At 46.2% G+C, this 20,724-nt stretch overlaps 1 protein-coding gene across 1 annotated transcript in view; it reads right to left on the reverse strand.

The window, feature by feature from the left end:
* The window catches only part of prmt3 (protein arginine methyltransferase 3), a 140,881-nt gene that overhangs the window by 12,803 nt on the left and 107,354 nt on the right, over positions 1 to 20,724 (reverse strand). Inside the window, exons 14-15 of the mRNA XM_055649177.1 lie at positions 12,972 to 13,022; positions 11,544 to 11,631 (exon numbers count right to left, since the gene is read on the reverse strand). Of these exons, the coding sequence (XP_055505152.1) occupies positions 11,544 to 11,631; positions 12,972 to 13,022 (139 nt within the window). The remainder of the gene's footprint in view (positions 1 to 11,543; positions 11,632 to 12,971; positions 13,023 to 20,724) is intronic.

The raw sequence follows: 20,724 nt of genomic DNA on the forward strand, positions 1-20,724 counted from the left end.
GTGTATATATATAAATGGTTTAATAACACTTTATATATATATATATATATATATATATATGTGTGTGTGTGTGTGTCTGTGCGTGTGTGTGTGTATAAATATATGCACGCATATACATATATATACACACACATACACATATGTACACGCATAATCCAAGTTGAAATTTACATTCTTCAGATGGAAGAAGGGTCGAGACCCGAAAAGTCACCCATTCCGTCTCTCCAGAGATGCCACTGAGTTACTCCAGTATTTTGTGTCTACCCACATTTATATAAACATGTGTATGCACAAACATTGAAGGATCTAACTCTTCAGCTCGCAATGTTTGTGCTGAATATGATGCTTTGTTAAACTGATCTCATCTGCCCGTGACATATCCCTCCATTCCCTGCCCTTCCATGCGCCCATCGGAACGCCTCTAAAATGCCACAATCGTATCTGCCTCCACCACCACCAACCCTGGCAGCGCGTTCCAATTGAAAATCAGGTTACGTATTAGACAATAGACAATACGTGCAGGAGTAGGCCATTCGGCCCTTCGAGCCAACACCGCCATTCAATGTGATCATGGCTGATCATCCACAATCAGTACCCCGTTCCTGCCTTCTCCCCATATCCCCATAAGAGACCTATCTAGCTCTCTCTTGAAAGTATCCAGAGAACCGGCCTCCACCGCCCTCTGAGGCAGAGAATTCCACAGACTCACAACTCTCTGTGAGAAAAAGTGTTTCCTCGTCTCCTTATTCTGAAATCCTATTCCTATCCTTATCCTTATTCCTAAAATGGATGCACTTCTCATCTGGTACCCCAATAAGGGTTCGGACACGCTAGAGGCAGGAAACATGTTCCCGATGTTGGGGGAGTCCAGAACCAGGGGCCACAGTTTAAGAATAAGGGGTAAGCAATTTAAAACGGAGACGAGGAAACACTTTTTCACACAGAGTTGTGAGTCTGTGGAATTCTCTGCCTCAGAGGGCGGTGGAGGCCAGTTCTCTGGGTGCCTTCAAGAGAGAGCTAGATAGGGCTCTTAAAAATAGCGGAGTCAGGGAATATGGGGAGAAGGCAGGAACGGGGTACTGATTGGGGATGATCAGCCATGATCACATTGAATGGCGGTGCTGGCTCGAAGGGCCGAATGGCCTACTCCTGCAGCTATTGTCTATTGTCTATCTTCTGCGGAAGTTCAGCCTTCACTTTATAACCATATAACAATTACAGCACGGAAAACGGGCCATCTCGGCCCTTCAAGTCCGTGCCGAACACTTCTTTTCCCCTAGTCCCATCTACCTGCACTCAGACCATGACTTTGCATGAATGGGGAAAATACTGGGTTGAGCAAAAGTGAAAAAATAATCATGGGTAGCTCTCTGGGCAGCAAAGCAGCGTGGTGGATGGAGCTGCCTTGTACATTTCCAGGAGGGAATCTCCGAGTTGGGTTTAAGAGGAACCGCATAATACAGGAGGTGAGAAGAGCAATTTGTCAATGTCATTTTGATCTAACATGACTGATGCTTTGCTTCCTGCAGCGCCTGGCGCTGCTGAATGCACGAGCGCAGAGAGAGAGTCGTGCGGAGGTTCGGTTACATCACCCAGTCTTATCATGAGCCATCAGCGGTGAGTGCGTTGCACTCGATTGCCGCATGTAGAATAATAGGGAATTGGAATTTGTTAGAGGCACAACAATGGCGTGGTGAATTCATGTACCGATGGGTGGGTGGGTGGGCAGCAAACAGCTTCTCTCGTTCTTCCCCCGCTATGACAAAGAGTTTGGCTGAAAGCACAGCGCAAAAGCATCAATGGATGAACAATTATATTAAAGTGAAGGCAATATGCATACGCATCACTTGACAATGGCTGGCTTGACAGACACACTGAACAGGCAGAAAGGCAACACAGTATGTAAAATCACAATTTAATGCCCGATGTCTCCTGGGGACGATTTCAGATCAAAGATGCGGTGCATTGGAGGGGGAATTATGTCTTATGAAGAAAGACTGGATAGACTTGGTTTATACTCGCTAGAATTTAGAAGATTGAGAGGGGATCTTATAGAAACTTACAAAATTCTTAAGGGGTTGGACAGGCTAGATGCAGGAAGATTGTTCCCGATGTTGGGGAAGTCCAGGACAAGGGGTCACAGCTTAAGGATAAGGGGGAAATCCTTTAAAACCGAGATGAGAAGAACTTTTTTCACACAGAGAGTGGTGAATCTCTGGAACTCTCTGCCACAGAGGGTAGTTGAGGCCAGTTCATTGGCTATATTTAAGAGGGCGTTAGATGTGGCCCTTGTGGCTAAGGGGATCAGGGGGTATGGAGAGAAGGCAGGTACGGGATACTGAGTTGGATGATCAGCCATGATCATATTGAATGGCGGTGCAGGCTCGAAGGGCCGAATGGCCTACTCCTGCACCTAATTTCTATGTTTCTATGTTTCTATGAATAAAATACCTCCAGGGCCCAGCGACAATTTTAAAGCCACGAGCAGTAACAATACCTTAGACACAAAATATTGGAGTATCTCAACGCACAGGGCCTCTGAGAGGGATTTTATCAGTGGGTACTAAGTTTTTTTCGGGCACCCCTTCCCTTCTCCGTTAGTCATCCTGTTGTTATCCACTAGGGTTTGATGCCATGAGCTGTAGCATGTAAGGCCAAAAAGGGGTGCGGAAGATGAGAGAGGGGAGGAATAGAGCGCTCTGTTGATTTTCTGCATTTGATGGCTTATGCTCCTAGACTCCCTCCATGACAAATATGAATTAATATAAATTACATAAAATGATCAGAGAGAAGAAAGCGTTTTTTTTGTGAACATCTTTGTTTATGCTACAATACAGATAAGGAGAAAGAATTCACATTGAAGCATCCTGTTATATTTCAATGCAGATCAGATCATCAGAAGAGTCTCAGCAGGACAGGCAACATCTCTGGAGAGAAGGAATGGGTGACCAAGTTTCGGACCAAGTCTGAGGAAGGGACTCGACCCGAAACGTCACCCATTCCTTCTCTCCTGAGATACTGCCTATCCCGCTGAGTCACTCCAACATTTTGTGTCGACCTTCGATTGAAACCAGCATCTGCAGTTCTTTCCTGCACACTATGCAGGCCACTTTCAAAGATGAGAATGCCAAATAATGGTTTAAAAAGGCGTTGAACAAAACTCTCAGTGTCTAATGAAAGTAGCCAAAGAATTTGGGCAAAGGAAAGACCTTATTGTGGCTGAATGGGAGATGCCAGAGAGTAATGGTGGATGGCTGTTTGTCAGGTTGGAGGCCGGTGACTAGTGGGGTGCCTCAGGGATCTGTGTTGGGTCCACTGTTGTTTGTCATGTACATCAATGATCTGGATGATGGTGTGATAAATTGGATTAGGAAGTATGCAGATGATACTAAGATAGGTGGTGTTGTGGATAATGAAGTAGATTTCCAAAGTCCACAGAGAGATTTAGGCCATTTGGAAGAATGGGCTGAAAGATGGCAGATGGTGTTTAATGCTGATAAGTGTGAGGTGCTACACCTTGGCAGGACAAATCAAAATAGGACGTATATGGTAAATGGTAGCGAATTGAGGAATGCAGTTGAACAGAGGGATCTAGGAATAACTGTGCATAGTTCCCTGAAGGTGGAATCTCATGTAGATAGGGTGGTAAAGAAAGCTTTTGGTGTGCTGGCCTTTATAAATCAGAGCATTGAGCATAGAAGTTGGGATGTAATGTTAAAATTGTACAAGGCATTGGTGAGGCCAATTCTGGAGTATGGTGTACAATTTTGGTTGCCTAATTATAGGAAGGATGTCAACAAAATAGAGAGGAGTACAGAGGAGATTTACTAGAATGTTGCCTGGGTTTCAGCAACTAAGTTACAGAGAAAGGTTGAACAAGTTAGGTCTTTATTCTTTGGAGCGCAGAAGGTTAAGGGGGATTTGATAGAGGTCTTTAAAATGATGAGAGGGATAGACAGAGTTGACGTGGATAAGCGTTTTCCATTGAGAGCAGGGAACATTCAAACAAGAGGACATGACTTGAGAATTAAGGGTCAGAAGTTTAGGGTAATATGAGGGGAAACTTCTTCACTCAGATAGTGGTAGCGGTGTGGAATGAGCTTCCAGTGGAAGGTGTAGAGGCAGGTTCGATTTTATCATTTAAAAATAAATTGGATAGGTATATGGACGGGAAAGGAATGGAGGGTTATTGTCCGAGTGCAGGTAGATGGGGCTAGGGGAAAATAAGTGTTTGGCACGGACTTGAAAGGCCGAGATGGCCTGTTTTCCATGCTGTAATTGTTATATGGTTATTTATTTCCAATGAAGCAAACTCTTTAGAGTAATCATGTGGTAATATTAAAGTTCTTCCCAAGGATCCAAGGAGAGGTAGCTGAATGGATAGCAAATTGGCTCCACGGAAGGAAGCAGAAGGTGATGATAGAAGGTTGCTTCATGGACTGGTCTGCCTCGAGGTTCATTGCTGGGCCCATTACTGTTTGTCATCTACATCAATCATTTGGATGAGAACATACACGGCAAGATTAGCGAGTTTGTTGATGAAACAAAAGTTAGTGGTTTTGCAGATAGTGAAGATGGTTGTGAACGATTGCAGCAGGATCTTGATCGGTTGGCCATTTGGGCTGAGGAATGGTTGATGGAATTTAATACAGAGAAGTGTGAGGTGGTACATTTTGGGACATCGAACAAGGGCAGGACCTACACAGTGAATGGTAGGCCTCTGGGTAGTGTTGTAGAGCAGAGAGATCTAGGAGTACAGGTGCATGGTTCCTTGAAGAACGGGTCGCGGGTAGATAAGATGGTCAAAAAGGCTTTTGGCACTTTGGCCTTCATCAGACAGAGTATTGAGTATAGAATGTGGGAGGTCATGTTGCAGTTGTATAAGACATTCAGAATATTGTGTTCAGTTCTGGGCACCATGTTATATGGAAGATGTTGTCAAGCTTGAAAGGGTTCAGAGAAGATTTACAAGGATGTTGCCAGGCCTAGAGGGTGTGAGCTATAGGGACAGGTTGGATAGGCTGGGTCTCTATTCCTTGGAGTGCAGGAGGATGAGGGGTGATCGTATAGAGTTGTACAAAATCATGAGAGGAATAGATCTGAAATATGCACAGAGTCTCTTGCACAGAGAATCTAGGACCAGAGGACATAGGTTCATGGTGAAGGGAAAAATATTTAATAGGAATCTGAGGGGTAAATCTTTCACATATAGGGTGGTGGGTGTATGGAACAAGCTGCCAGAGGAGGTCGTTGAGGCTGGGATTATCCCAACGTTTAGGAAACAGTAGGACAGGTACATGGATAGGACAGGTTTGGAGGGATATGGACCAAGCGCAGGCAGGTGGGACTAGTGTAGCTGGGACATGTTGGCCGGTGTGGGCAAGTTGGGCCAAAGGGCCTGTTTCCACACTGTATGAGTCTATGACTATGAGTTTATAATTGTGGGGCTGATTTTATTTATTATGTATGTTTTAGTTTTGTTAAATATGTTGCATTTACAATTTTGTATTAACACATTTTTTGTTTAACAAATGCTTTCCAATGTGCCTTGGTACACGTGACAATACATTAAAGTAATTATTCTATTGAAACTACCCCTTCCGTCAAAACCAAATGAACAATTCTACACTTATGATAATCCAGGGGAATTAAAAATTCGATCAACAAAGAACAATAATGGGGAAGTCATTTTCATATCATGTTTAGTTAAATTTAGTTTTGAGATACAGTGTGGAAACAAGCCCTTCGGCCCTCCGGGTCGACACCGACCAGTGATCCCCGCACACTAAAGCCCCTGTCCCACTTCGGAGACCTAAACAGCAACCTCTGGCGACCTTGCCCACCACCCAAGATTTCCATGAGGTCTCTGGAGGTTTTGGTCACTCTCCCTAATGGTGGAAAGTGGTTTCCACGTGGTTGAGGCTTCATCTCGGTTGCTGCTATTTTTTCATCATGATTAAAACCGGCCTCGACTAAAAATAGGTTGCCGTTTTAAAAATCGATCATTTTTTAGTCGCAGGTCTAGTCGAAGCCGGTTTTCTTCATAGTCGAGGAAGGTTTTCAACATATGCGTGGGAGGTGGTAGGAGGGTGCAGGTCACCTCGACCTTAATTTATTTTTGGGTGGCGGGCAAGATCACCGGAGTTTGCTGTTTAGGTCTCCTAAGTGGGACGGGGCTTTAACACTATCCTACACACACTAGGGACAATTGTACATTGGAGTGTGGGAGGAAGCCGAAGATGTCGGAGAAAATCCACGCAGGTAAGGGGAAGAACGTACAAACTCCGTACATACAGCACCCGTAGTCAGGATCGAACCCAGGTCTCTGACGCTGTAAGGCAGCAACTCTACCAATAATAAGAAATGAGTTTATTCTAACTTCAGTTCACCATCAATATCGGCATCATTTTATGTCCAGCATTGTCAACTCATACTAATTTCATATTTCCAGCCTGCAACAGCATGCTTCAGTTCACGTGGAACATTTGATTTTAAACCTGTGTCACCACTAACATGGGAAGCATTATTAGTAAGCATTAACAAAGCGTTAAATATTGGGGCAGGCACGGTGGTGCAGCGGTAGAGTTGTTGCCTCACAGCAAATGCAGCGCCGGAGACCCGGATCCTACGGGTGCTGCCTGTACAGAGTTTGCACGTTCTCCCCGTGACCTGCGTGGATTTTCTACGAGATCTTCGGTTTCTTCCCACGCTCCAAAGACGCACAGGTTTGCAGGTTATTTGGCTTGGTAAATGTTTTTAATAAAATTGTCCCTCGTGGATGCGGGATAATGTTAATGTGCGGGGATCGCTGGTCAGCATGGACCCAGTGGGCTGAAGGGCCCGTTTCCACGCTGTATCTCTACACTAAACTAAACATTAACTTACATCTGTCAGGATAAGTTATGGTATCACCGAAAGATTTTCCATGCAAATGATGAAACACATTTTGCACCCTCCTTTATTTTTTTTAACTACTAAACAAATCTTAATAATTATCAATAAATTCAGGAGTGCAATTTATGCATTAATACGGGCAAAATATTAGAGACATTATTGTGATTTTTTTTCCTCCAAACATCTCAAGACAAAATTTCAAACAAATCTTTCAACACTGTGTTGAATTTCTGATTGCTACCTATTTATTACAGGGCATAACAGGGTTCCATCAGACTACAGCCTCCTCGTATTTGATATACGTTGAAGACACATCCTGGCATAAATCAAATGTTGCCTCAATATCCAGCTAGACAATTCTCTCATAAATACATAGAAAATAGGTGCAGGAGGAGGCCATTCGGCCCTTCGAGCCTGCACCGCCATTCAATATGATCATGGCTGATCATCCAACTCAGTATCCCGTACCTGCCTTCTCTCCATACCCCCTGATCCCTTTAGCCACAAGGGCCACATCTAACACCCTCTTAAATATAGCCAATGAACCGGCCTCAACTACCCTCTGTGGCAGAAAGTTCCAGAGATTCACCACTCTCTGTGTGAAAAATGTTTTTCTCATCTCGGTCTTAAAGGATTTCCCCCTTATCCAAGCTGTGACCCCTTGCCCTGGACTTCCCCAACATCGGGAACAATCTTCCCGCATCTAGCCTGTGCAACCCCTTAGGAATTTTGTAAGTTTCTATAAGATTCCCCCTCAATCTCTCTCTTAAATTCGGTCAATTTCAAATGATTTCTGAGCCCAAATCGAAGATGGACACAAAAAAGCTGGAGTAACTCAGCGGGGCAGGCAGCATCTCTGGAGTGAAGGAATGGGTGACGTTTCGGGTCGAGACCCTTAAGAAATCGAGCTTTGCAATTCTCTCAATTTTAAAGGATTTCTGAGCCCGAATCGCCAAAATGGATGAACGACAGTCCAAGTGAAAGATTACTTCTCAGCGGGAGAAAGAAAACTGATGACAGAAAGAAACAAGTGGGAGGGGGGGGGGGGGGGGGGGGGGGGGGGGGGATTGACATATCGAAGTAAGTAATTTCTCGAAGGCGATAGAGTTGCAGCTGAACGGTTCGTGAAAGGAATTTGTTTAGGAAGGAACTGCAGATGCTGGAAAATCGAAGGTACACAAAAAAGCTGGAGAAACTCAGCGGGTGCAGCAGCATCTATGGAGCGAAGGAAATAGGCAACGTTTCGGGCCGAAACCCGGAAGGAAATAGGCAACGTTTCGGGCCGAAACCCGGAAGGGTTTCGGGCCGAAACGTTGCCTATTTCCTTCGCTCCATAGATGCTGCTTCTTCAGTAGCTGCTTCTTCAGAAACCCTTCTTCAGACTCCAGGACAAGGGGTCACAGCTTAAGGATAAAGGGGAAATCCTTTAAAACCGAGATGAGAAGAACTTTTTTCACGCAGAGAGTGGTGAATCTCTGGAACTCTCTGCCACAGAGGGTAGTTGAGGCCAGTTCATTGGCTATATTTAAGAGGGAGTTAGATGTGGCCCTTGTGGCTAAGGGGATCAGGGGGTATGGAGAGAAGGCAGGTACGGGATACTGAGTTGGATGATCAGCCAATCATATTGAATGGTGGGCAGGCTCGAAGGGCCGAATGGCCTACTCCTGCACCTAATTTCTATGCTATGACTGCTGGGGGGGGCGGGGAGAGAAAGGAAAAAGGAGGAGGAGCCCAAAGGCTGGGGGATGGGAGGAGACAGCAGGAGGGCTGAGGAAGGGGAGGAGACAGCAAGGACCAACAAAATTGGGAGAATTCAACGCTCAAGGTTCTTGAAAGGAAAGCGTCTGGCCTGCCCCCTCTGCCCATTAGAAGGTAAACTCCACCCGATAACTCAAAGTAAATGAAGGTTTAATTTTAGTGCTCTTACATATTTACGCTGCCACGGCTAAAAGGCCGCTGTAGAGAGACCAAAACACTTTTTAATCAAAGCACAAAGCATGCATGCAAACACGAGGACTGCTGGTTAAACAAAGATAGTGGGCTGTAACCATTTTTAACTATTGCTGAGTCTGATCAAGGGAAACCTCACCTATTCCTTCTCTCCAGAGATGCTGCCTGTCCCGCTGAGTTACTCCAGCATTTTGTGCCTATCTTCGGTGTAAACCAGCACCCACAGTTCCTACAGTTCCTACACCCCAATCATTGTTGTTTTGTCAGTCTTCGACCTTTATTTAAAGTATGGTACCTGGCGAATATCAAATATGTTTTTACAGATTTGTCCTGGTCTTCTCGTGCCTCTGTTTCTTCCACCCCCTCCCCCAACCCACCCCTCCCCCACCCCACCTCTTACCCACCCTATACTTTCAGTCCGAAGATGGCTTCCAGTCTAGACACAAAACGTCACCCATCCTTGTCTCCCGAGATGTTGCCTGACCCGCTGACTTACTCCACAGCACTTTGTGTCTATCTTCAGACATGTTTTATTCTGATGCTTCCATTTGACAATAGACAATAGACACAAGGTGCAGGAGAAGGCCATTCGGCCCTTCGAGCCAGCACCGCCATTCAATGACATCATGGCTGATCATCCCCAATCAGTAACCCCGTTCCTGCCTTCTCCCCATATCCCCTGACTCCGCTATCTTTAAGAGCCCTATCTATCTCTTAAAAGCATCCAGAGAACCGGCCTCCACCGCCCTCTGAGGCAGGGAATTCCACAGACTCACCACTCCCTGTGAGAAAAAGTGTTTCCTTGTCACCTTTCTAAATGGCTTACCCCTTATTCTTAAACTGTGGCCCCTGGTTCTGGACTCCCCCAACATTGGGAACATGTTTCCTGCCTCTAGTGTGTCCAAGCCCTTAACAATCTTATATGTTTCAATGAGATCCCCTTATCCTTCTACTCCACAGTGTACAAGCCTGGCCGCTCCTGGTGAGAAAAAAAAGGATAACGACACTTTCCCTTTGGGTTACCGTGGCAACCGGGGGGGGGGGGGGGGGGGGACATGACACTTTCACACTTGGACAGCACAGTGGCGCAGCGGTAGAGTTGCTGCATCACAGTGCCGGAGACCCAGGTTCGATCCCGACTACAGGTGCTGTCTGTACGGAGTTTGAACTCTCACCCAGTGACCGACGTGGGTTTTCTCCGAGATCTTCGATGTCCCCCCACACTATAAAGATGTACAGGTATGTAGCTTGTGTAGGAAGGAACTGCAGATGCTGAGTTTAAACCAAAGATAGACACAAAATGCTGGAGTCGCTCAGCGGGACGGACAGCATCTCTGGAGAGAAGGAATGGGTGACGTTTCGGGTCGGGCCTTCTTCAGACGGAAGGGTCTCGACCAGAAACGTCACCCATTCCTTCTCTCGGGAAATGCTGCCTGTCCCACTGAGTGACCCCAGCATTTTGCGTCTATGTTGCAGGTTTGTCGGCCAATTGGCTTGGTAGAAATATATACTGTCCCTAGTGTGTGCAGGATAGCGTTAGTGTGCGGGCATCGCTGGTCGGCGCGGACTCGGTGGGCCGAAGGGCCTGTTTCCACACGGTATCTCTAAACTAAACACTTGCAGATTTAATTCATTTGATGCAGAGATTTCTTTACAGTAAAAGCCAGTATGGGGCAGCTGGCTGGCTGCAGACTTCCTCTGGCAAATACCCAGCTTAACCCATGAACACAGCCTGGATGTTCACAGCTAATCGTTTTGTGTGCCCTCTTGCCATTTGTCTTGTTCTTGTCATTTGTAAAAGCCATCAAATCCTGGAGACAAGCCAACCATTAATTTCATGTAACAGCGTGGCTTAAAATGAACCCACTATAATTAAAAGCACTGGGAAAAATGAATATTAAATATGAATATTACATTTGAAGTTGTTTCATTGCAGCAGCTACAATCAGCCATCCACAGCTATGGTATCAACCCAGTGGTATGAACATTGACTTCTCCAATTTCAGGTAGTCCTTGCTTTAGAAACATAGAAATTAGGTGCAGCAGTAGGCCATTCGGCCCTTTGAGCCCATTCAATATAATCATGGCTGATCATCCAACTCAGTATCCAGTACCTGCCTTCTCTCCATACCCCCTGATCCCTTTAGCCACAAGGGCCACATCTAACTCCCTCTTAAATATAGCCCAACTACATTCTGTGGCAGAGAATTCCAGAGATGTGTGAAAAATGTTTTCCTCATCTCGGTCCTAAAAGATTTCCCCCTTATCCTTAAACTGTGACCCCTTGTTCTGGACTTCTCCCTCTTTCTCCTCCCCTTCCCAACTCTCCCACAGCCCACTGACTCCGTCTCTTCCTTTCTTCTTCCCCCCCACCCCCACATCAGTCTGAAGAAGGGTCCCGACCCGAAACATCACCTATTCCTTCTCTCCATAGATGCTGCCTCACCCGCTGAGTTTCTCCAGCACTTTTGTCTACCTTCGATTTTTCCAGCATCAGCAGTTCTTTCTTACAGCTGTGGAACTGATGTGTTGCAATGCTGAGAACTATATTCTGCACTCCGTATCTCTGCTACATCTGTTGTACTTGAGTTTGTAACTCAACGGGGCAGGCAGCACCTCTGGAGAGAAGGAATGGGTGACGTTTCGGGTCGAGACACTTCTTCAGACTTAAAGGGTTGCATGTTGGACAAATCAGTTACCTTTCTTTACTGAGATAGGATGCTCCAGAATGAACACGGTTTGTTTCCAGTGAGTTGTGGTGCTCAACGGGCTCGAGGAGAACGTGACCTGGAAACCGAATATACAGAGGCATCTGATTAAAGACAATCTTTCCACAAGACCCGCTGAGTTTTTTGTTTCTATCTTTGGTTTAAATCTTTTAGCTGAGAGGGGGTGACATGGTGGCACAGCGGTAGAGTTGCTGCCTCACAGCATCAGAGACCCGGGTTCGATCCTGACAACGGTCTGTACGGAGTTTGTACGTTCTCCCAGTGACGGCGTGGGTTTCCTCCGGATGCTCCAGTTCCCTCCCACATTCCAGCCGTGCAAGTTTGTAGGTTAATTGGCTTCAGTAAAACTGTAAATGGTCCCTAGTGTGTGGAGGGTTGTGTTAAGGGCCTGTCACATTTTAACGACCTAATTCACGACCTCCAAGTTTGCCCTTGACTCAGACTCGCAGCATGGTCGTCACGAGGTCGTAGGAAGTCGTAGGTAGGTCGTAGCAGGTCGTGATGCTAGTCATAGGTACTCGTGGCATCAAGTAGGTCGGGGCGTTTTTCTAGCCTGATGAAAAATGTCCACGAGCAATAAAAAGTCGCGAATTAGGTCGTGAAAGTGGGACAGGCCCTTTAATGTGCGGGGATCGCTGGTCGGCACGGACTCGGTGGGCCGAAGGGCCTTTTTCCCGTGCTGTATCTCTGAAGTAAACTAAACGAAACATGGCATACTCTGAAGAAGGGTCTCGACCTGAAACGTCACCCATTCCTTCTCTCCAGAGATGCTGCCTGTCCCGCTGAGTTGCTCCAGCATTTTGTGTCCATCTGTGGCATACTCACTCTTGCTTGGGAACAACACCCAATTGGATAGTGACTTTCAGTGGAGATTTGGACGTATGCAGTTTAGCTCAGTTTAGTTTAGTGATACAGCCGAGAAACAGGCCCTTCGGCCCACCCAGTCTGTGGCGGCCAGCAAAACCCCACACATTAACACTATCCCACACACACCAGGGACAACTTACAATTTTATCGAAGCCAATCACCTTACAAACCTGAACGTCTTTGGAGTGTGGGAGGAACCCAGGTGGGTCAGGGGGAAGAACGTGCAAACTCCGTACAGACAGCACCCGTAGTCAGGATCGAACCCGGGTCTCTGGCGCTGCGAGGCAGCAACTCTACCCGCTGCGCCACCGTGCCATCTACCTGGAAAGCGAACATGTGCAAGGCTGTAGGGAAAGGGTGGATATGTGGGGCTGATTCAAAACGCTGGCACAGGAAATGTATGTGAATGGCTCCCTTCTGTGTATGCTATGTGCTTTTTGGCAAAATCGCTTTGCAATTAAGTTAGCAAGCATCCTACTCCCAGATAATTGTATGTGCTGTGCTCGGATTCCCGCTGTTCCCAGTCCCTACCTTCCTGTTGCAATTCCTCTCGAATGAAACGTCAAAGTACCCGGAAATTGCCTGAAATAAAAGCACAACATCATTTTTTTTTTTGTTAAACGTAAATGTGTTACGATTCACAGACTAATGTGACATCAAGCACGCGAGACATTTGTGGTTTGTTGCCATAACTGCGGAGAAAAATCCCACACTTGTGACAAATGTTGTACAGCGGCATCTTGTATCATTTGTATGACAGTTTTATCAATAGGGCAATAAAAAGAAGTAAGTCTATAACTCGACAAAGATAACATCTTCGTAGGGAAAAACTGCAGGTCCACGAATAACCGCGACCACTGAAGATGGACACACAATGCCGGTAGTAGATGTGGGGGGGGAATGTTTCCACGGGCGGGAGAGTCTAGGACCAGAGAACATAGCCTCAGAATTAAAGGATGTTAAGGGCCCGACCCACTTGGGCGTCATTTGCGCTTCACGCAGATGGCGTGCGGAGATTTTGTACATCGCAAAATTCTGGGGCGCCGCGCGCGACACTGCCTACGTCACCACGCACCATGCGCGCGTCGTGCGTCGTGACGCGTAAGTGATGTCGCGAAAATTACGCGCAAATGTCGCCCAAGTGGGACAGGCCCTTAACTTTAGAAAGGAGATGAGGAGGAATTTATTTAGCCAGAATGTGGTGAATCTGTGGAATTCATCGCCAAAGAAGGCTGTGGAGGCCAAGTCAATGGATATTTTTCGGCAGAGCTTGATAGATTCTTGATTAGTACAGGGGTTATGGGGAGAAGGCAGCATAATGGGGTTGGGAGGAAAAGATAGATCAGCCAACATTGAATGGCGGAGTCGACTTGATGGGCCGAATGGCCTAATTCTGGTCCTAGAACGGAATAACCTGGAGTAACTCGGCTGGTCAGGCAGCATCTCTGGAGAAAAGAAATAGGTGACGCTTTGGGTCGAAAACCTTCTTCAGACCACAAAACCACCGACATTTAAATGGCAGCTTCCACAGTCCCGATGAGTTTGATTTTATTTGGAGATACAGCGTGGCAACAGGACCTTCGGCCCAATGCGTCCACGCCGACCAGCGATCACCCGGAAACTAATTCAATCCTACACACAAGGAATAATTTACAGAAGACAATAAACCTGTCTTAAAGGACCATAAAACATGTCTTAGAAACATAGACAATAGGTGCAGGAGTAGGCCATTCGGCCCTTCGAGCCTGCACCGCCATTCAATATGATCATGGCTGATCATCCAACTCAGTATCCTGTACCTGCCTTCTCTCCATACCCCCTGATTCCCTTAGCCACATGGACCACATCTAACTCCCTCTTAAATATATGTCTTTGGAGTTGTGGAGGTAACCGGAGCACCTGGACGCAACCCACGCAGGTCATGGGGAGAACGCACAAACTCCGTACAGACAGCACGCTTGGTCATGATCGATGCTGAGTCTCTGGCGCTGTGAAGCTGCAACTCTACAGCTGCTCAACTGTGCCGCACAAATTACTCCAGTACTTTGAGTCATCTTTGGTATAAACCAGCATCTGCAGTTCAATGGTATTGTGTGCAGTTTAGGTCCCTTAATTTGAGGACGGACATTCTTGCTATTGAGGGAGTGCAGCGTAGGTTTACAAGGTTAATTCCCGGGATGGTGGGACTGTCATATGCTGAGAGAATGGAGCGGCTGGGCTTGTACACTCTGGAGTTTAGACACGCTAAAGGCAGGAAATATGTTCATTTGTGGTCTCACTTAGTTCTCGGTGATCCGCCCACTGCTGGGAACCCCATTGTTCTCCGCAGTGCGTCCGACCCCCGGCTCCCACATAGTCCGGCCCTCGACCGCCGGCCCTGTCCGCGATCCTCATTGACCGTCGACCCGACCCGACCCGACCTCCTCGCCGGCCATCCAAACCACCCGCTGTGTCCAAGCCAACACCTACCTACCCCATTGAGATACATCTCCCACCGCAAAACGTGATCACATTTTGCTGCAATGATTCTAATATTAGTCAAGGGTCAAGAGCGTTTTATTGTCATGTGTCCCAGATAGAACAATGACATTCTTACTTGCAGCAGCAGAACACAATATGTGATCATCGTACACTGTAAACAATATATTAAACAAGGGGAAAGAAAACTGACCTTTGGGATCGCGCCCAATACAGCGGATGTTTTGAAGGCGGAGATTGATATAGACTCCTCACAGTCCCATCAGCTACTATTTACCTTCCATTAATGTATTTTATTCCTCTAGCACTTTGATTTTTCCATTCAAGACTCCAGCACCTGCAGCCCCTTGTGCCTTAGATGTCATAGATTTAGTTTAGTTTAGTTTAGATTCGAGATTCAACGCGGAAACAGGCCCTTCGGCCCACGCCGACCAACGATCCCCGCACATTAACACTATCCTACACCCACTAGGGACATTTGTTTCATTCACCAAGCCAATTAACCTACAACCCTGTACGTCTTTGGAGTGTGGGAGGAAAACCGGAGATCTCAGAGATGTATGTATGTGTCTGTGTGTGTGTGTGTGCGTGCGTGTGTATATGTGTATGTGTGTGTGCCAGTGTTTGTGTGCGTGTGTGTTCGTATGTGCATTTGTGTGTGTGCGTGTGCGCTTGTGTGCGTCTTTGTGTGTATGTTTGTGTGTGTGTGCATGTGTGTATGTGCATGTGGGTGTTTCTGTGGGCCTGTGTGTGTGTGCCTGTGTGTGCGTGTCTGTATATTTCTCTCTGTGTGCTTGTATGTGTGTGCATGTATACGCGTGCATGTCTGTGTGCTTGTGTGTGCCTGTATGCGTGCGTGTGTGTATATATAATATTTGACATAAATGCTGTACGTTCAATCAAACTGATTTTAAAGGGGTAAATATAATTTCCATTCCGTTCAACCAAAAGCAACTAAAAAATAAACAATTAAAAAAACAAATATATGTGCGTGCGCGTGCATGCGTGTTTGTGTGTGCATGTATGTGCTTGTGTGTGTGCCTGTGTGCGTGCATGTGTGAGTGTGTGTGCGTCGGTGTGCGTGTATGGGTGTGTGTGCATGTGTGTGTGTGCGTGTACGTGTGTGTGTACGTGCTTGTGTGTGTGTGTGTGTGTGTGTGCGTGCGTGTGTGAGTGTGTGTGCGTCGGTGTGTGTGTGTGTGTGTGTGTGTGTGTGCTTGCGTGTGTATGTGTGATTGTGTGTGCATGTGTGTGTGTGTATGTGTGTCAGTGCGTGTGTGTGTGTGTATGTGTGTCGGTGTGCCTGTGTGTGTGTGTGAGTGTGTGAGTGTGTGTGCGTCGGTGCATGTGTGTGCGTCAGTGTGCGTGCATGTATGGGTGTGTGTGTGCTTGCGTGTGTATGTGTGAGTGTGTGTGAATCAGTGTGTGTGTGTGTGTGTATGTGTGTCGGTGTGCCTGTGTGTGCATGCGTGTAGAGTGACACTGAAATGGAAACAGTGAAGGAGATGAGATTGCGCCTGTTCCCGGGATCAGCTTTACACCTAATCTACACTTCACATAATTGTTATAAATTAACAGTTGACTCCAGGGGATTTTTCCTTTTAATCATGGCAGGGCCTGTTAATTCACCTCCAGAACAGATTAATGCTAATCAGTGCACACACACACTGACATGGACGTCAGATTGAACAAGGCTCGTGTAACACACGTGAGCAAAATTTTATGACAAGAGCTGATGAATTCTAATCGTATCTGAAATGCACCAGTTATTATTCTCAGTTACCGAGCGGGCTGTGGTAATCGATACAGGCAGCCCTCCTCCTCCCAACACCCCCCCCCGAGTGAAACTTCGTACCACCTTCAGTCAGATCATGTCCCCAGGTTTGTCTGTTGTCACTGCAGTCTATCAAGTGCAGCTTGCTTTTGCCCTGACCTCCCCCCCTCCCCCCCCACCCCCCTGCTGAGTGGTAAACGAGGACAATGAAACACAAGTGACTGCACTTTCGCTTGCATGGCTCCCCGGAGAACAGGGCCCGATAGACTGGAGTTAAGTGGGTCCGAAGGAAGGTCTCGACCCGAAACGTCACCCATTCCTTCTCTCCGGAGATGCTGCCTGTCCCGCTGAGATACTCCAGCATTTTGTGTGTATCTTCAATGCATAGATGCAATCAGTTCAAACTCAAGTACAACAGATGGAGCAGAGATACAGAGTGCAGAATATAGTTCTCGGCATTGCAACACATCAGTTCCACAGCTTTAAGAATGTTTTAATTTTTTTACTGCAGGTCGGCACAAATTGCTGGAGTAACTCAGCGGGACAGGCAGCATCTTTTAGTCCAGCTTAGTTTTAGTTTATTGTAACGTGTGTCGAGGGGGGTTGAGAAGCTTTTGTTGCGTTCTAACTAGTCAGCGGAAAGACAACTCATGATTACAATCGAGCCATTTATAATGTATAGATAAATGATAAGGGAACAACGTTTAGTGCAAGAGAAAGCCAGCAAGATAAAACTAGCTAGATAGAGCTCTTAAAGATAGCGGAGCCAGGGGATATGGTGAGAAGGCAGGAATGGGGTACTGATTGGGAATGATCAGCAACGATCACATTGAATGGCTCGAAGGGCCGAATGGCCTATTCCTGCACCTATTGTCTATTGTCAAAGTTCGATCAAAGGGAGACACGAAATGCTGGAGTAACGCAGCGGGTGAGGCAACATCTCTGGAGGGAAGGAATGGGCGATGTTTCGGGTTGAGACCCTAACTCCAGCATTTTGTGTCTACCCTCGATTTAAAGCATCTGCAGTTCTTTCTTACAAGCAAAGTCTGATCAAAGCTGGTCCGAGGGTCCCCAATGAGGTAATTTTGTGTCTATCATATTCATCATTTCTCTCTCCTTGGTTCCATGCAATGTAATCTGGGGAGCCTTCCCGACTAGTAAGCCATGGATGATTTACTGCAGCTGAGGGTTGATAATACAAAGATTGGGGACTCGGGTGGGAGGAGTTGCAATTTGGGGGATAATTTGCTCTTTTGTTCCTAATAAATACCTCATCAAAGCGAACAGCAAGGGTCAAGGACAAATAGGCTGAAACCTTTGAAAGGCAAACAGCTGCACCAGTTACGAACGTCTCTGGCTAATCTTCCAGAAAAATTAAAATAGATGGATTTCCCAGCTAGCAAAAAAAAACAAGCCACCTGCCACCTTCTGCTTGCAACCGACGAGAAATCCGTAAAACTAACAAGTTTTGACAAGTTAAGCAACCGCACTTTTTGCAAGATATCAGGATTTAAATGAAATCCGTCCTTCAGCTCATAAATATTCAATTTTCTTTCAATCTGCAAGTCCATAGATTGTTATAGAGTCAAACAGCGTGGAAACAGGCCCTTCGGCCCAACTTGCCCACGCCAGCCAATATGTCCCAGCTACACTCATCCCACCTGCCCGCGTTTGGTCCGTATCCCTCCAAACCTGTCCTATCCATGTACCTGTCTAAATGTTTCTTAAACTTTGGGATAGTCCCTGCCTCAACTAGACTGATTCCTGGGATGTCAGGACAGTCTTATGAAGAAAGACTGGATAGACTTGGTTTATACTCTCTAGAATTTAGGAGATTGAGAGGGGATCTTATAGAAACTTACAAAATTCTTAAGGGGTTGGACAGGCTAGATGCAGGAAGATTGTTCCCGATGTTGGGGAAGTCCAGGACAAGGGGTCACAGCTTAAGGATAAGGGGGAAATCCTTTAAAACCGAGACGAGGAGAACTTTTTTCACACAGAGAGTGGTGAATCTCTGGAACTCTCTGCCACAGACGGTAGTTGAGGCCAGTTCATTGGCTATATTTAAGAGGGAGTTAGATGTGGCCCTTGTGGCTAAGGGGATCAGGGGGTATGGAGAGAAGGCAGGTACGGGATACTGAGTTGGATGATCAACCATGATCATATTAAATGGCGGTGCAGGCTCGAAGGGCCGAATGGCCTACTCCTGCACCTAATTTCTATGTTTCTATGTTTCTAACTACCTCCTCTGGCAGCTCGTTCCATACATACTGTGTGAAAATGTTACCCCTCAGATTCGTAATAAATCTTTGTTCAAGAAGGAACTGCAGATGCTGGAAAATCGAAGGTGGACAAAAGTCTATGGATGCTGCCGCACCCGCTGAATTCCTCCTGCACTTTTGTCTACCTATTAAATCTTTTCCCCTTCACCTTAAACCTATGTCCCCTAGTCCCTGATTCACCTACTCTGGGCAAGCATCTTACCCATTCATCTGTCCTCTCATGATTTTATACACCTCTATAAGATCACCCCTTCATCCTCCTGCACTCGCACAAGGAATAGAGTCCCAGCCTACTCAACCTCTCCCGATAGCTCGGACCCTCCGATCCTGGCAACATCCTCGTAAATCTTCTCCGTACCATTCGCAACTTGACAACGACTGTATCGCACTTTATAGAACAAGGATGATTTTGGGGATATTTGAAACTGAGGGAAAGTAGCATGAATTTGACCTGTGGAAACACGGGAACATTTCAGTTAAATGGGCCTTTTATCCTGGAAGTCTCTCCTGTAGCACAACGGAGATTGCATTCAGTCAAGGAAAAGCTGCCACAGCCAGACATAAAAATTGCTTCCCCCCCCACCTCCTCGATCAGTAGCTTAGACATAGACTTAGATCCTTTATTTGTCATTCAGACCTTTCGAATCTCGACTCAGCAGCCAAATGTATGTAGCCTCTTTTTGCTCTGGTATTTCATTTTCATATGTTTAAATTATAATGTTTTATCTGTGTTTAAGAAGGAACTGCAGAGGCTGGAGAATCGAAGGTTACACAAAAAAGCTGGAGAAACTCAGCGGGTGCAGCAGCATCTATGGAGCGAAGGAAATAGGCAACGTTTTGGGCCGAAACCCTTCCGGGTTTCGGCCCGAAACGTTACCTATTTCCTTCAGTCTGAAGAAGGGTTTCGGCCTGAAACGTTGCCTATTTCCTTCGCTCCTTAGATGCTGCTGCACCCGCTGAGTTTCTCCAGCTTTTATGTTTTATCTGTAATTGTCTACTGTTCATATCCTTGCAAGTAAAGCACCCAGGAAAATTCCTTGTATGTTAACATACTTGCCTAATAAATTTTTTTTTCAAATTCAAATCCAAAACACATGGCATCAATAAAACAAAAGATAAAAATCGCACCAATTTCACCCACATTCTGGGAAGGCTATTGTTTTAAATATATATATATATATATATATCAAATGTGCAAAGGAGATCCTATAAACGGGGAAAAAGTTCTTATACGTGCTCCAGGCAGGTTTGTCTCCACACGTAACCAAGTTCAGGGGAAGAACATCAATCAAAAATGTCCCTCCTGCTTCAGGCTACAGAATTTTGTGCGATCTAAAGACTTAGCTCCGCGCTATTACAACACCCGTGGTTCAAAGAACACACGCAGAAATTGCCTATTGTTCTGAGACAGGGAGCAAAAATTTGCATCAATAACAGAAGCATTCAGCACAGTCCCTACCTATATCGTGTGTCACATAGAAACATAGAAATTAGGTGCAGGAGCAGGCCATTCGGCCCTTCGAGCCTGCACCGCCATTCAATATGATCATGGCTGATCTTCCAACTCAGTATCCTGTACCTGCCTTCTCTCCATACCCCCTGATCCCCTTAGCCACAAGGGCCACATCAAACTCCCTCTTAAATATAGCCAATGAACTGGCCTCAACTACCGTCTGTCGCAGAGAGTTCCAGAGATTCACCACTCTCTGTGTGAAAAAGTTTCTTCTCATCTCGGTTTTAAAGGATTTCC

The sequence above is a fragment of the Leucoraja erinacea genome, chromosome 18, assembly GCF_028641065.1.
Source record: "Leucoraja erinacea ecotype New England chromosome 18, Leri_hhj_1, whole genome shotgun sequence".
In the NCBI taxonomy this organism is placed as follows: Eukaryota; Metazoa; Chordata; class Chondrichthyes; order Rajiformes; family Rajidae; genus Leucoraja; species Leucoraja erinaceus.